Genomic DNA, 15,838 nt, shown 5'->3' with positions numbered 1-15,838 from the left:
ATACTTATTCATATGTGCCCCTTTATGTTTCAAGCCTACTGGTTATACTTGTGTTGATCCACTGCTAATATATTATTTCGTATGTGATTTTATTTTGTTTTTATTTAAGTGTTGTTCATGTATTACTAATAAAGTTTGTTTTAGAAAAAAAGTGAAAAAAAAGACAGTCAGAAAAATTCCAGCATACCACCTGACTGGCCGAGCCAATGGCTGTGCACGCAGCGTCACCGCGACCCGTTGCGACGCGGGACGATGACGTCACACCCGGTAGCGCGAGGCACAGTCCAGGTGAGTATAAATTATGCAGTATTGTGTATGTTTGTCACCTTGATAAAGTGCTTAGTGCACGAAACGCGTAGGTGCGTTAGTGTTATTCCGTTGTCCCCTTGCTGCACCACCCTGCAATAAAACCTGACCTGTTGTTCAATTGAAAGCTTACCTCATCATTTTTTCCGGTTTCACTGGGAGCTGGAGATTGCGGCAGTGCTACACATCTACACTCTTCTTCTTGCTGCATACTTACCTGGATGAACAGCACGCCCTGGATATCGAGGAGTCCTGCTAGCACCAAGGTAAAGGGCCATAGTGCCCCCACATATATGTATATGGTTACCGGTGCCTGTTATTACGTCCTATTTGGTTACTAGGAGGGGCCGTTATGGGGTTTCTTTCTGTGATGGTCAAGTGGACCTCACTAGACTCCTAGCCCTTACCTGACAAATTATCACATCATTTATGGACTTTCTCATGTTATCCATTATTATCTACATATGTCATGGAGGAATTCTGACCGATTTTGACGCATCACAAACACATTTTTTATTTATGAAATAAGCCTACATTTAGCCTATAATAGTAATAATCCCCTCAGAACAGGGCATTACTGGCCAATAATGGCCTGGCTGGGTTAAAGTCCCTCGGCTTCGCCTCGGGCCTTCAACTCTTCCAGCCTTATTGGCCAGTAATGCCCTGTTCTTCAGGGATTATTACTTAAGCACCGCTCAGCTCTGTTGACACTCCAGATATAGCAAACTGAAGAAGATGGGGGCAAAGTACAGTACCATACATTTAAATTAAGAGGCATAAGGTAAAAAAAAGCTGTGTGTGCTGTGCACGCGCATAGTAAGTGAAACTTCTTTGACTTTTGTCACAGAAATTGTATTTGTGTTGGTGATGTTTTAATTAAAAATCAAAATACAATTTCATTGACAAAATGAAAATAAATTTGACTTATAATGCGCGTGCTCAGCACACATCCCCTGTATTAGCTATTTGCACTAAGTGTGAATTCCTTGTGTGTATGTGTGTCAGTCAGTGTGTGTGTGTATGTGTTTCAGTCAGTGTGTGTATGTGTGTCAGTCAGTGTGTGTGTATGTATGTAAGTGTGTGTGTGTGTGTATTTGTGTGTCAGTCAGTGTGTGTGTGTGTCCATCAATGTGTGTCAGTGTGTGTGTGTGTGTGTGTGTGTGTGTGTGTGTGTGTGTGTGTGTGTGTGTCAGTGTGTGTGTGTGTGTGTGTGTGTGTGTCAGTCTGTGTCAGTCAGTCAGTCAGTGTGTATGTGTGTCAGTCAGTGTGTGTGTATGTATGTGTGTCAGTCAGTGTGGGGGGAGGGGGGAGACGCAGAATTTGCGGAAGGGGGGGAGGGAGGTGGTGCGCAATGTTACACCCCGCCCCTGGCTGCAGCAGGACACACACACACTGACTGACACACATACACACACACTGACTGACACATACACACACACACTGACTGACACACACACATACACACACACTTACTGACACGCATACATACGCACACACACACACACACACACACTGACTGACACACACACATACACACACACTTACTGACACGCATACACACACTGACTGACACACATACATACACACACACTGACTGACACGCATACACACACACACACACTGACTGACATGCATACACACACACTGACTGACACGCATACACACACACACTGACTGACACGCATACACACACACAGTGACTGACACGCATACACACACACTGACTGACACACATATACACACACTGACTGACACACACACACACACACACACACACACACACTGACTGACACACATACACACACACACTGACTGACACACATACACACACACATACACACACTGACTGACACACATACACACACACTGACTGACACACATACACACACACTGACTGACACACATACATACACACACACACTGACTGACACACAGACACTGACTGACTGACTGACACACACACACACACTGACTGACACACATACACTGACTGACACACATACATACGCACACACACACACACACACTGACTGACACACACACACACACACTGACTGACACACACACACTGATTGACACACACACACACACACACACACACACACACACACACACTGACTGACATGCATACACACACACACACTGACTGACACACACTGACTGACACACACACACACTGACTGACACATACACACACACTGACTGACTGACTGACACACACACACATACATACACATACACTGACTGACACACATACATACGCACACACACACACACACACTGACTGACACACATACACACACTGACTGACTGACACACACACACACACACACACACACACACACACACACACACACACACTGACTGACACACACACACACACGGACTGACACACATACACACACACACTGACTGACATGCATACACACACACACACTGACTGACACACACTGACTGACACACACACACTTACTGACACATACACACACACTGACTGACTGACACACACACATACATACACACACACTGACTGACACACATACACTGACTGACACACATACATACACACATACTGACTGACACACATACACACACACATACTGACTGACACACATACATACACACACACACACTGACTGACACACATACATACACACACACACTGACTGACACACATACATACACACACACACACACTGACTGACACACAAACACACTGACTGACACACATACACACACACACACACACACACATACACTGACTGACTGACACACATACACACACACACACACACACTGACTGACTGACACACATACACACACACACTGACTGACATGCATACACACACACACTGACTGACACACATACACACACACTGACTGACACACACACACACACACACACACACACACACACACACACACACACACTGACTGACACACATACACACACTGACTGACACACATACACACACTGACTGACACACATACACACACTGACTGACACACAGACACAGACACAGACACAGACACAGACACAGACACAGACACAGACACAGACACACACACACACACACACACACACACACACACACACACACACACACACACACACACACACACACACACACACACACACTGACTGACTGACTGACACATACATACATACACACACACACACACACTGACTGACACACATACATACATACACAAACACACACCCCTCCCCCTTCCGCTGCCCGGCCCGCCCGGGTCACCCTTTCTTCCAGCAGCAGGAGCCTGCCCCCGGCGCCGAGCCCCTGTGCTGCGCGGGTTGTGCCGTGTGCCACCGCTTCAGTGGAGGGCGGAATGGCGCCGTGTGGGGCAAACGGGAGCGTGTGGGTGGAACGGCGCCGTTGCCAGCCGCTTCTGCGCATGTGTGGCGTCCGTCAGCGGCGCCATCACAACTGCGCATGCGCGGCATGGCAGCGGGCGGGGAACAGCGGCCGTGAGCTTGACGGCGCTGCGGGAAGACCTGCAAGAGCACCAGGTCAGTGTGCTGCTTGGCCTGCACCCGCTGGGGGCAGATAGCGGCTGCGCGCCACCCCCTCCCCACTCCTCCCGCGGTGATTGGAGTCAGATAGCGGCTGCGCGCAACCCCCTCCCCACTCCTCCCGCGGTGATTGGAGTCAGATAGCGGCTGCGCGCCACCCCCTCCCCACTCCTCCCGCGGTGATTGGAGTCAGATAGCGGCTGCGCGCCACCCCCTCCCCACTCCTCCCGCGGTGATTGGAGTCAGATAGCGGCTGCGCGCCACCCCCTCCCCACTCCTCCCGCGGTGATTGGAGTCAGTGGCGCCATGGCAACTGCGCATGCGCGGCACGGAAGCGGGCAACGGGCGGGGAACGTTAGGAGCGGCGCCGGCGGCTATCGCCAGCCGCCGCCGCATATGTCAGCGGCCGTGTGGGGGGTGCGGCGGCCATTAGGAGCGGCGGCGATTGATTTTTTGAGCGGGTGGGATGTCAGTGTTGGGGTCGGGCTGTGCCAGAACACAGCCCGGCCTCAACTGCCAGCACTGACATCACATCCGTTTCATTTCTGTCTCCACCATCCATTTTTGCCCCAGTTCGAATGAGGTGCCACTAAGGAAGTTTCACTTCAAAAAATCCTCTGCCATAGACAATATAGTTATCTAATACGTGACAGTTACAGAATATGTATCACTACACTTGTGTCTTTAGTGTATGCAGAATCCTTGTCAGATCTGAAGGGGGGAAATCTGAAGTGCAGAATAATATGAGTGGATCCCTAAAACAGGGCTGGACACAGGGTGCAGTTAGAAAGGCTGTTGAGAAGCCCTGTGCTGGAACCACAGGGAAATATGCTGGATAATATATGGTCAGACAGCTTAACAAGTTTCTGTTTACAAGCACCACAAGTTCTATAAGTTCTCTTCACTTTATTGAAAAGCAGCAGATCACAAATATTCTTGTAGATGGTGTAGTGAAAGAGAGTTGTCTGTAATAATAGTGCTTGATAGTAAGAACAAAGAGTAAAAACGATGCTTCTTACCGGGAACTGAGGGCAAAGGTAGTGCCTGCTAGCCTGCTGAGGTGAAAAGAAAGCAAAATGGAGGCTCCTCACAGGAACAGAGCCTGGGCTAAGGAAACTGTGAATACAGGCAGGGGTTAGTGGAACAGTCCACTATGCCAGGGGAGTAACAGGGGTAGTCGTAGCAACCGCTGCAGGAGGCTAGGAAATAAAGAAACTAATGTATCCAAATCACCTGCACAGGGAATAATAACTGCAGGCAAAGAATTACAACATAAAGGGCCAGCAGGCAGAGCTACAAAAGGGGAAAGGGAACAGAACTCTGATTCTAGTTCCAGGACAAGCCCAGAGGTAAGTAACAGGTGGCTTCTTACAGGCAGAGGGAGTCAAGTGTTGCAGAAAGTAGAACTGTCTGCAAGGGCTGCAGACAAGGAAGCAGACCTTAATAGTCAAGTTCTGACAGTACCCCCCACTCTAGGGGGAGCGGCACAGGCCTTAACCAGAAGACTTGAATGGAACTCATTAATTTGCTGTGGATAAAGTACTTGCTTGATCTGTGATTTTTCTGCCATAGAATTAGAGTGAAAGCGCCTCATTTTTATGGATAGCAGACCTAGAGCAAGATCGTTTCTGACAAAAACAGATGAATCGAGATCGGCTCTTAAGGATAGCTGACTTGAGATAAGATAGTGTATTACAGACTAGTAGACAATAGTTCAGTGGACAACTACAGACAATAGTTCAGTGGTAGTGTCAGATTGAAAAAACAGAGAGAGGTAGAACCCCAAGGAGAGCACTCTACCAATGTGTAGCAAAAATGTATCAGAAGTGTCAGATTGATCAGTAAAGCTGAGTCCCTACACGCTACAGCGTGCGCGCCACTCCACAGCACAGTCCTCTATGGGGCAGGCCCCAGTGACTGTGTGTGTGTGGGCACGCAAAGCACTGTGACGCTTACGCTGGCAGGGAAGACAATAATTTTGTCTTCCCGTGCCATGACACGGTCACATGGCGGTGCACAGCCAATGGCAGGGCAGATATGCCCCGTCATGGCCTTGCCTCCCCCCCTACCCTCCCCGTCCCCCCGCGCTCCCCTAGCTCTCCCCTACAGACCGCCGTTCGCGGCTTTAGTCTGCACGTGCCGCCATGCCGCCAGGCACGCGTGCAGCAGGGAGAACTGAGGCCGTAGCTTTACAGTAAGTCAGATAGATGAAGCTGATCCAACAGAGAAAGTAATTGGTCAACTGACACCTCTGAGACAGAAAGCATTGGTTCTGTAAATCTTGATATGCAGAATGTATCAGAAGAACTGAGCTGTTGGTGGTATTATGATCCCTCAGACAAAAAAAAACCAGCTGAGCATGAATAGTAGGAAGTGTGAGGAGAGAGTGATGCTCATATATGTATATGATCTGATCCAGGTAAATGATCCACACAGGGATGGCAAAATGGAACCAATAAGATATTACAGTCCATAAGAACACATGTGATCCAAGGGATAACCAGACCTAGCAGAGTCCACTTGACCACTGCATCAAAGGTCAAGGCGTATTAACCCCACAGTATTCCCATCATAGGGTCAGGAATAAATGCAAAGGGCAAAGGCCCATTACCTGCCCTTTGGGGTGTCCAGGGAAGATCCTCAATATGCCAGGAACCATAAGCGTGCAATCCTGAAGGGTAATCAGCAAGCAGAGAAGGTAAGCAAAGGAGCACAGCAACAACCGCCATCCATGATAATAAATTAATCCAGGGCAACTCCAAGTTAAAAGCAAGGTATTTAATTAATCAATCCACAATGGTAAGGAGAATGCTAACGCACCAACGCGTTTCATCCAATAGGGACTTTATCATAAGAAGACTCAGATTACATCACAGGCATTGTTAACTCAGAGGTAAATACTTGCTTCTCGTGATTCTATATGCATAGATACCAGTTCATCATGAAAGTCTGAATACTTGAACATGAATAGTGGCAGCAAGGCTAGGGAATCAGGCACAGACTGTATAAGCCCATCAGAAGGCCGAAAAATGGTTGCAAATTTCTCTGTAGGAGTTCCAAAGTATGATGTAGGAAGCTAAGAGGGTTGGTCAGAACCATAAGGCAAAAGGTCTAGTGGAGAAATGTTATTACTCTGATCAGCAGGCAGAAGTTCATGAGAACACTGCCACAGGTTGAATCCGGTCAAAAGACAGCATGGACAGTGACTGAGGTTGCCCAATTAGAGGCTCAGATACAATCCTCTTGTCAAGGTTCAGTCCAGTTACACATAGCCACTTATCTGTGACAGTCGAGGTGACAAAGTAGTTCTCGGCCGTTGGATTGGCCATCATTAGGAGGCCAGTACCCTTGGGCAGTTAGGTATCGGGATGTATCAATACAGGTGCCAAAAAATCCATGAGTGGTAAACTTGTCTTTGATGTGGAAACCTTAGAATCTGCCATGGATACATCAGGCACTGCAAGAGAATCAGTGCACGGAAAACTTGTCTTTGAAGTGGGGGCCATAGAACCAACAGAGATTGCATCAAATACTGCAGACAAATCAGTGAGTGAAAAACTTGTCTATGACATGGGTGTCTTAGGATCAGCAATGGGTACATCAGGTAATGCAGACAAATTAGTGAAAAAGGAAAAATGTGAACAAGCGCTAAAGATTAAAACACCAATGTGACAAGTAAAAATACAAAATGTAATGGCTGCCTAGTAATACTGTCAGTACTAACAGAAAATACTTGGAAACAAAGAAAAAAAACCTGGCGCCAAAAGTTCAATGGATAGTCCTGTACTCCTCAGGGCATCAGCACACTTGCTTGACAGGCCATGTAGGGGAAAAAACACAAACAAACACAGATCATAGTGCAACTCTGCAGGATTAAAACAGGTCTACGCTACACATACAACATAGAGACTCCTAGTGACTATAAAAACTATTTATTAAATAAAAAGAACTATGCCATAAAATGGTATGGACAGAATGGAACACCGCTGGTCATCCAGATGGGAAAAATCAGAGCCCTACTTACAAGCAGCAAGGCATATACTCGCATTTCAACATAGAGTCCTCTGGGTGCTGTTGATGTCTTAGCAGAGATGTTATTCCTGCTGCGCCGCGACTCTCGTCCTGACCCACCCTCCAGGGGTTACCAGGAACAGTGGCAGTGACGGAGGCCCGCTCGTGGGGCTCACAGCTCTACTCCACGTGAGGCCGCTCTCCTCACTTCCTCCTCCGGTTCCACAGGCTGTCTCTGCGCGCCCGCGCGCGAGTGTGCCCGTGCCCTTAAAGGGACAGTGCGTGCGTCCTGTATGCCAAAAACTAACAGCTGCAATGGGGCTCAAAACCGAACCAAGTGTCCCAAAATAGTCCAGTACCAAACTCAAAGTGACACCAGGGCAGGTGACACAGTCACTTTGAGTTTGGTACTCCAGGTGGATAATAGCTTTTTTTATTTGGGCATCTCAAATCTGTCAGGTCTGAATGGGGAAAATCCACAGAGAGAGTCTGAAGTGCAGAATAATCTGGGGTTGTAGCAGATAGCTGGAGCAGGAATCCGGATCCGCGGGGCAATGGTCCGTAGAGAGTCCAGAGGGGATGCAGGAGAAGGGGTAGCCAGGCGTTCTGAAGTCAGGACAGTGGGACGGACAGAAGAACAGGGCCGGAAAAAACAGCAAAGTTGATCCGAAATCACGGTCCAGCTACTGTACCAAGGCTGTTGACAAGCCCAGAGGTGAGTAACAGGTGGCTTTTTATAGGCAGGTGTTGCAGCAAGCAGAGCTGTGTGCTAAGGGCTGCAGACAAAGAAGCAGACCTTAGTACAGTAGATGAGTCCTGACAATCTTTCACCTACAGTACACTGCTTATCATTTACTTATCATAAGAATCAAAACTAATGATTGTGGGCTATCAAATATATTTTGGGTCTATGTTCTCACAGAGGAAGAAGCTTAACATGGCTGGAAGTGTTCATTTTAAGGGCCTTTGGTCCCAAAAAAGTAATATTGTTTTAAATGGCCAAAATAAATCTTATTAAAAGAGCACTCCATCATAACTAGCCTCTATTTTTTTACAGGATTGGAACCGGGGTGACCTCCAGAGCTGAACCGCTGCTGACCCCCTACTGAGATACTGGTGAAGTTACCGATATTACTTCCTGGTTTTTAAAGGGCCAACCAAATCGATGATTTTGCAGCTTCCTATTGGCCTGAGATTTGGCAGCCATTTTGTTTTCCCAGGGGGAGATTTAAACCCGGTAACTTTAGCAGTAAGTATCTCGGACACTGGGGGATGCCCAGAGCTGTAAATAGGGAAATTGAGCTCAGGGGACCACCAGTTCCCACCCTATAAAAATTGGGGGCAAAAAAACAAAAAGGAGTAGGAGAAACTGCTCATTTAATGTCACAAGAATGTTAACTATTAATGTGAATGGAAAGATCCATAGGTAATATATTTGTAACTGACAGAGTATCACGCAAGTTAATTATATTTCACTCTGCTTCTAAACATGTCGTACTTTGTGTAAATGAAATGATCTGTACTCACTACTCCTGCTGAGAAATGACACACACCATTACCAACAACACTCTAATCGTGCGTATGGCTTATCAACACTTCGTGAATACAGCCGCCATTTTCTTCATGCTTTGTCGATTTACAATTTACAATTTTCATTGGTTCACGTTACATTTCTGTATGACAAATTAAGGTATGTACAGTACTGTACGTGAACTGGATATTCATTTTTGACTTAAGTATAAAGTGACCCTATATTCTAGTGATTCTAACTCAGAATGATTCCTAACTCAGTTCCATAGCTAACCTACAAATGTTCTTTCAACACTATTTTGTAATGGATTACGGATATGAGAAATTGTTCTTTGTTACATATTGACTGTGCATCCTTGCGAGCCCTCTTCCTGTTCGCTCACAGCAATATTACAACAGAAATTTCAAGGATGACGTTTTCCTTAAACAAAAATACAATTCCAGCGCTCCTCCCAAATTGACTGAAATTCCTACAATTAGAACCTAAATCTAATAATAAAGGAGTAATTAAGTCGCAACTTTTGATCAACACGATTCAAACCTACTAACGCCATCAAGGTAAACTCCAAATATAGCAGGTACCAACAGGGCCACCAACAGAAATATTTGGGCCCAGGACAACTGTGAGGAGCAGGGCTTCCACCCCTGACTGCACCCACTTTGTAAAAAAAAAAAAATACCTGCCTGAATTTAATTGAAGAATTTTTACTAAAATGCCCTCTTATGAGACTGATAGAAAAAAACAGCCACCTTAGGCCAGGGGACGGCTGGGGTGTACCTAAGAGTGATGGAGGGGGGGGAGGGTTTCCTTGGACTGAGAGGAGGGAGGGAGAAGGGGGGAAGGGGAGGAGAAAGGGAGGGGGATGGGCGAAGAGGAGGGGAGAGGATGGGGAAGGTGAGTAGGGGGAGGTTAGGGGGTACCTTGACAAATGGGGGTAGATAAGGCAGCTTGGAATACCTCAGGCTGCCCGGTGGATGTGGGGGGGGGGGATTTCAGGGGTGGTGATGGGTCAAATAGGGGTATATAGGACTGGGAGAAGAAGGAAAGGATTACTTACCATGTTCCTAGTAGTACAGCCACAGACTCCTTGACACAGTGCCTCCTACTGCTGCAGCCTGCACCACACTCAGGAAGGACTATTGAGAGTTGGACTTGAGTGTTGGATGGGTTGCTGTGGCCACACACAGACACGCGCCTGATCCCAGCAGACCGGCAATAGCACTGGCACTTCAGGGAGTGACGGAGATAAGTATGGAGGAGGGCAGTGCTTGCGGCGGACAGCGGACCCGTGGTTTAAGCGTGTTAGGCCCAAATGGGCAGAAACCTGGATTAGAGGCCTCTGTTTCCAGGGGCTGAGGGGCTGGGCAAATGAAGTGCCCAGCGGATGAATCCAGACCAGGCGGGAGCAGACTGCACTAGATTATGTGTGGCGCAGCAGCCCCGATTGCCGGTATAGTGGTGGGCCAGGCGGTGGGGAGATGGTGGTGGACCACGGACCCGAAGCGGGTCTGCCCCAACGGGGGCCTAAATGATGGGCGGGCAGCACGTGGCTGACTGAATGCAGGCATGTGGGGCAGTTTGGAACAGGGATGGTGGAGTAGTATGGGCCCATGGAGGGAGAGGAAATGGGAAGACAGGGCACAATGAGACAATCACAGTCCCGACCCACACTGTGACACGCACACACTGCTAGAGTGGGGCCCTAAGACAGAAACAGAAAATTAAACTAGACAGACACAACACTGACACACACTACAGAGAACTCAGGGAAGGATACTTAGGCTAAGGCCCCGCTCCCAGAGTCAGCGCGCCCGCACTGCTGACAGGCGGGGCGCTGACATACACAGACCGCGATATGCGGTCTGTAGGGAGCGGGAGGTGGGCGGGAGTGGGAGGTTTGAGCGGGAGGGGGGGCGTGGCTTGAGTGGAGGGACCCGCTACTCTCCCCCCCCCCCCCTCCACGGCTCGGGCTGCTGATTGAAGGTAAGTAAAGCAACACACACACACACATACACACAGACAGGCACACACACACGCAGGCACTCATACACACACACACAGACAGAGGCAGGCACTCACACACTCAGGCACACACATACACACAGACAGGCACGCACGCACTCAGACACACACACAGACAGGCACTCAGACACACACACAGACAGGCACTCACGCTGCTTTCACTCCACACTCCTCCCCGCTCCCCGAATCCTCTCCTCCTCCCGAAGCCTCCCCTCCCCATTGGCTTACAGCCACACCACGTGACGCGTCAACACTAGGGATCACCATTCTCTTGTATCCCGTAGCGGCTGACGCGCCACAGCATGTAGTAAGCTGTGCAGCCAGGGGGGACCGAGACCGGCTCCGCAGGATTCCCCTGCTGGTGGGGAACTCGCTTGTGGCCGCCCACGCCGCCGGGCGCACCGGGTCCTAGGCCTTAGTGATCGATGGTGCTACCCAGTCGTGGGTAGGAGCTTCTCAGCTTTACTAAGTCAAGTCAGCTGCAGGACAATCGCACAGTAATATAAGCACACACACAGCAAGAAGCTCACACCATTTGTTCCCGCATTGTGCATTTGCTGATATTATTATCCATTCTCCACCCAAGAAGTGTGCCCTTCAATCCCCCTGCTTTATGTATCATCTTTCTGATTCTGACATCATTAGAATAGACCTCCCTGATTCGCTATCGTCTTGTAAATGTGTTAACTGAATTAGAAACTGTCTTCTTCGGTTGCCGGCAGGGAGGACTCACCAGGCCCGAGACAGGAGTCCCAGCTCTCCCCCCCTGATGGCAGCCCTGGGTACCAACACGGAATAAATAAAATTTCTTAGGCCTCGGACATGGTCAAAAAGACCGTGCTGAGCCGCGCTGAGGGGATACATTATCCCTATCAGCACGGCTTTAGACGGTGCTTCCGCACGCTTCCGGAGGCGTGTGGAATTTCAGCCGACAGATTAATTTTAGTTTTCCCGCTGAGGGAAGCGCAGGGCCGGTCACGTGACTGCCAGAAGCCAATGGCAGTCCGTGACGTGGCGCGCTAGCCCCGCCTCCCGCTCCGCCTCCAGGCCCGCCTACCGCCCGGCACACAAGCGCGCTCGCTGACGCTCATGCAGGGACACGAAAAAGCTCCTGCTTGAGCAGGAGAGCATGAGCGTCAGCGCTGCTCAGCGCTCTTCCCTTTACCATGCCCGCGGCCTTACTGTCCTATGGACTAAGCTTGGTGAAATAGGAGAAAGTGCCCTGAAAGGGTTAAATGTATGAAAGATAATGCTTATTGTGATTCAATGCAATTAAAAACTGACATAAGTAATTAAGAAAGTTCCCTTATTTTAAGGAGAACATTATACAGTACTGTACATAACAGTTCATTTAGTGAGTCTTTTCCTTTCTCTTTCTTTGTCCAGGTGGACTACACGGGTAATTCTATATATGCCAAAGTGACCATTATGTCAATTTTCAGCCAATTCAACAGGAATTTTCATCTGAAAACAGCTCAACTTAAAGTATATAAAATTAAGCTCTAAATGTAGCTCCTTAGATGGATGATTCACATCACCTACAGTGTTTATATATATTTTATAATGCTATTATTATGTGTCATATATAGCATTACCTTCAAACACATTTATTGTATTGTTCCCTAGAATATGTTGGTCCAGTAAGACTACATGAAAATAATAATAATAATAATAATAATACATGCAGAAAAGTAGTTGGTTGCAGGATTTAGTGCAGCAAACAAATTAATGTACACATTAAAGTTTAGGGCTTTTACCATGCATGCTATAAATAGTGTAGCTTTGTGATAAACAACTTACACTCCAAGAGTATTGTGAGCTGGAGAATGGTAAAGAAATCAAGATCAATGTTCTATTATCACGAGCACAATCATAGGTCAGACTAACTAATTCTTTTCTATACACAAGAAAACGAATACCTGGTTTTGTTACGGGGAATTCCCTTGATGCAGAGGGTTCAAGAAAAAACAAAAACACATTTATATCCAATCTTCCATTCATCCTCACCTCTGAAACAGCACTGCATGAAAAAGCACTGATGTGAAAGGCGTATTTAGTCTGTGGGTCTGTGGGTATAATGCACTTGTGCTCTTTGAACAGGAAAGAAGAGCTGCCTTCAGCTCTGACACTGTGAAGCTGCTTGTCTATTCACAACAACACAGACTGCAGTTTCCAATAGAGCTGCAAGTGTTTGTGCTACAAAATGCTGAAGAAGTGACCTATACGTGGTCTACAAAGCTTTTCAACAGCAACATCTATGAAACATTTTCTCCAGGAGTTATCCCAGTTTGAGATTAAGCCTGATAAGTATTATTTTGTCGTTGGATCTTGTAGGATATCCATCTGGATAATTGGCCATGGAGACAGATCCAAAGGAGGAGAATGAAAACAAAAAGATGACATGAAATCATGCGCTTTACAGTCATGTGACGACTCCCATCTCCTAATAGGGAAATGAAATTACATGAATATCCAATGGGACACCGCTCATTTAACCCATTAGGTGCTCAACGCCCATTCACCCTTGATATTCCATCAGTTACAGCCTTTCCCTTTCATCTCCACTCAGTGATACTGGTTTGCAATAAATACCCTATACTGGTACAGATATTACATTAAAAAAATGTATGAGGAGGGAATGACTTTGGGCATCGATTTCTCCTATCCCCACTCTCTTTTGTTGTTGTTTACGGGATGAAAAACTGGTGGGGCCTCCGGGGCTGAACTGTGTTATTGAAGTGAAACTTCTTAGCTGGCACCTGCAGATTTTTGAGAGGAGAAATCAGTTGTGTTGTAATGAAAAAGTGACGTCACGCTACAGATAGACGCACACCCGTCCTTGCACATACCTCCCAGTTCCAGGCCGCACGGAAGTTGTCGGCAACGCATGCGCAGAAGTGGAGGCTGCAGGCCGAACCACGCATGCTCAATACCACCCTTCACCTCCGCATGTGCATGTGCCGAATGGCCACTGCTCTCTGCGCATGCGCTGAACGTCTACGGTCTTCTGCGCATGTGCCGAACAAGCGCCATCCTCTGCGCATGTGCCGAATGTCTGCTGTCCTCGGCGCATGCGCCAAACATCCGCCATCCTCTGCGCATGCACCGAACATCTGCCATCTTCTGCGCATCCGCCGAACGTCCGCCATCCTCTATACATGTGCTGAACTTCCGCCGTACTCTGCGCATGCGCAGAGAACAGCCGCCGACCAGTGTGTATGTGCCGAACGGCCACTGTCCTCGGCGCATGCGCAAAAGATGCCCCGCATGCGCAGAAGATGCCCCTCTACGCTGCGCATGCGCTGAAGAGCCCACGGAGGAGGAGAAGAAAGTGTTAGGTTCGATGCAACGTTTATCTGGCAAATTAAAAAGCAAGGTGTTGAAGGCCGACTGTGGTAATAAAAAGGCCAGAATATTTAATGCAGCATTTCCAGCTGCCCACTTTGAACAGCGCTATTTTCAGCTACAGTGAAACCATAGACACAGAGGCGAGTGCGCACACACACACACACACACACACACACTGAAGAGGCCCGGGACGCTAGCACCGGCTGTCCCCCCCCTGTTGGCGGTCCTGGTTGTAATCATACCACAATTTAGAAAAAGTTAGAACTACAAATTTAAAATTACATTTTGGGCCATAGAATTTGTGGAGACTCGGAAAGGTCAGGGGTCCTTGGAAGATCCGGGGCCCTGCGCTACAGCCCAGTTAGCCCATGCCTTAATAAAGCACTGACCAAGTGTCCACTGGAGCTGAACCATGTTATTTTCACCTCCTGAGATACCTTGGCTCCTATAATTACTGGTGCGGCAAAAATTGGCTGTGAAATCTCACAGGTCCTACATAGACATATGTGAAGTGTTCATCTGCATTCGACTTCGCTGCAAATGTAACGTTTTTTTGCAGGCGCAGATTTTAAAAGCTCAGTCTCCGATCGGTACACACCTCTTTTTTTTTTATCTTGAAAATATTAGCGTGAATATGTGAATGTCTGAATTTCTGCACATTCGCAAGCTAAATAAACATTTGTTTTGACCTTTGGTTTGGGAGGAATATAAATAAGGGGTGCAGTCTCAGGTCTTACCCATTTTGGGGGGGGGTTGGCTTTTGGACTGGGTGGCGGATGCTGGCTCAAATACAATAATAATAATAATAATAATACTGTACTAGTAGCATTTTGTAGCCAGGTCCCCTTTGGCTCCCCGGTACCCCGTTCCTCTTCCCCTTACCTTCACCAGTGAGAAGGCAGTTGCGGGGGCGAGCGCGTCTCTCGGTGGCGCCAGAGGCACGGCACCGCCATCTTTGTTATATCTGCATGGGCGCTGAGGCTCGCGCATGTGCAGACGCGATGCGGCGGCCAATATAGTGAGCGCGAAGGGGTAGAGATGGCGCTCCATAGTGCAGGGACTCCCCAAGGTCGCGCAGGCGCAGTTAA

The 15,838-nt window shown here is 48.0% G+C and overlaps 1 protein-coding gene and 1 long non-coding RNA gene across 5 annotated transcripts in view; one reads left to right on the top strand and one right to left on the bottom strand.

Moving 5' to 3' along the window:
• Positions 1-15,838, bottom strand: part of PPEF1 (protein phosphatase with EF-hand domain 1) — a 138,606-nt gene that overhangs the window by 106,897 nt on the left and 15,871 nt on the right. Inside the window, exon 1 of one of the 4 annotated variants that reach the window (XM_075594284.1) lies at positions 13,410-13,743. The exons of 1 other annotated variant lie outside the window; for it this stretch is intronic. In XM_075594284.1, coding sequence (XP_075450399.1) covers positions 13,410-13,428 — 19 coding nt within the window. In that variant the 5' untranslated portion in view covers positions 13,429-13,743. Of the gene's footprint in view, positions 1-4,857; positions 5,003-13,321; positions 13,744-15,838 lie in introns of those variants that run through there. 2 more of the 4 variants (XM_075594283.1, XM_075594286.1) reach the window with 2 other exon arrangements.
• LOC142491555 (uncharacterized) lies at positions 5,041-14,542 on the top strand. Its single transcript, XR_012800424.1, has 3 exons — positions 5,041-5,187; positions 8,907-9,098; positions 13,737-14,542. It is a non-coding gene; the product is annotated as an uncharacterized LOC142491555 (long non-coding RNA).

This window comes from Ascaphus truei, chromosome 3, assembly GCF_040206685.1.
Source record: "Ascaphus truei isolate aAscTru1 chromosome 3, aAscTru1.hap1, whole genome shotgun sequence".
NCBI classification, from domain to species: domain Eukaryota; kingdom Metazoa; phylum Chordata; class Amphibia; order Anura; family Ascaphidae; genus Ascaphus; species Ascaphus truei.
This window is presented reverse-complemented; position numbering and strand designations above follow the sequence as displayed.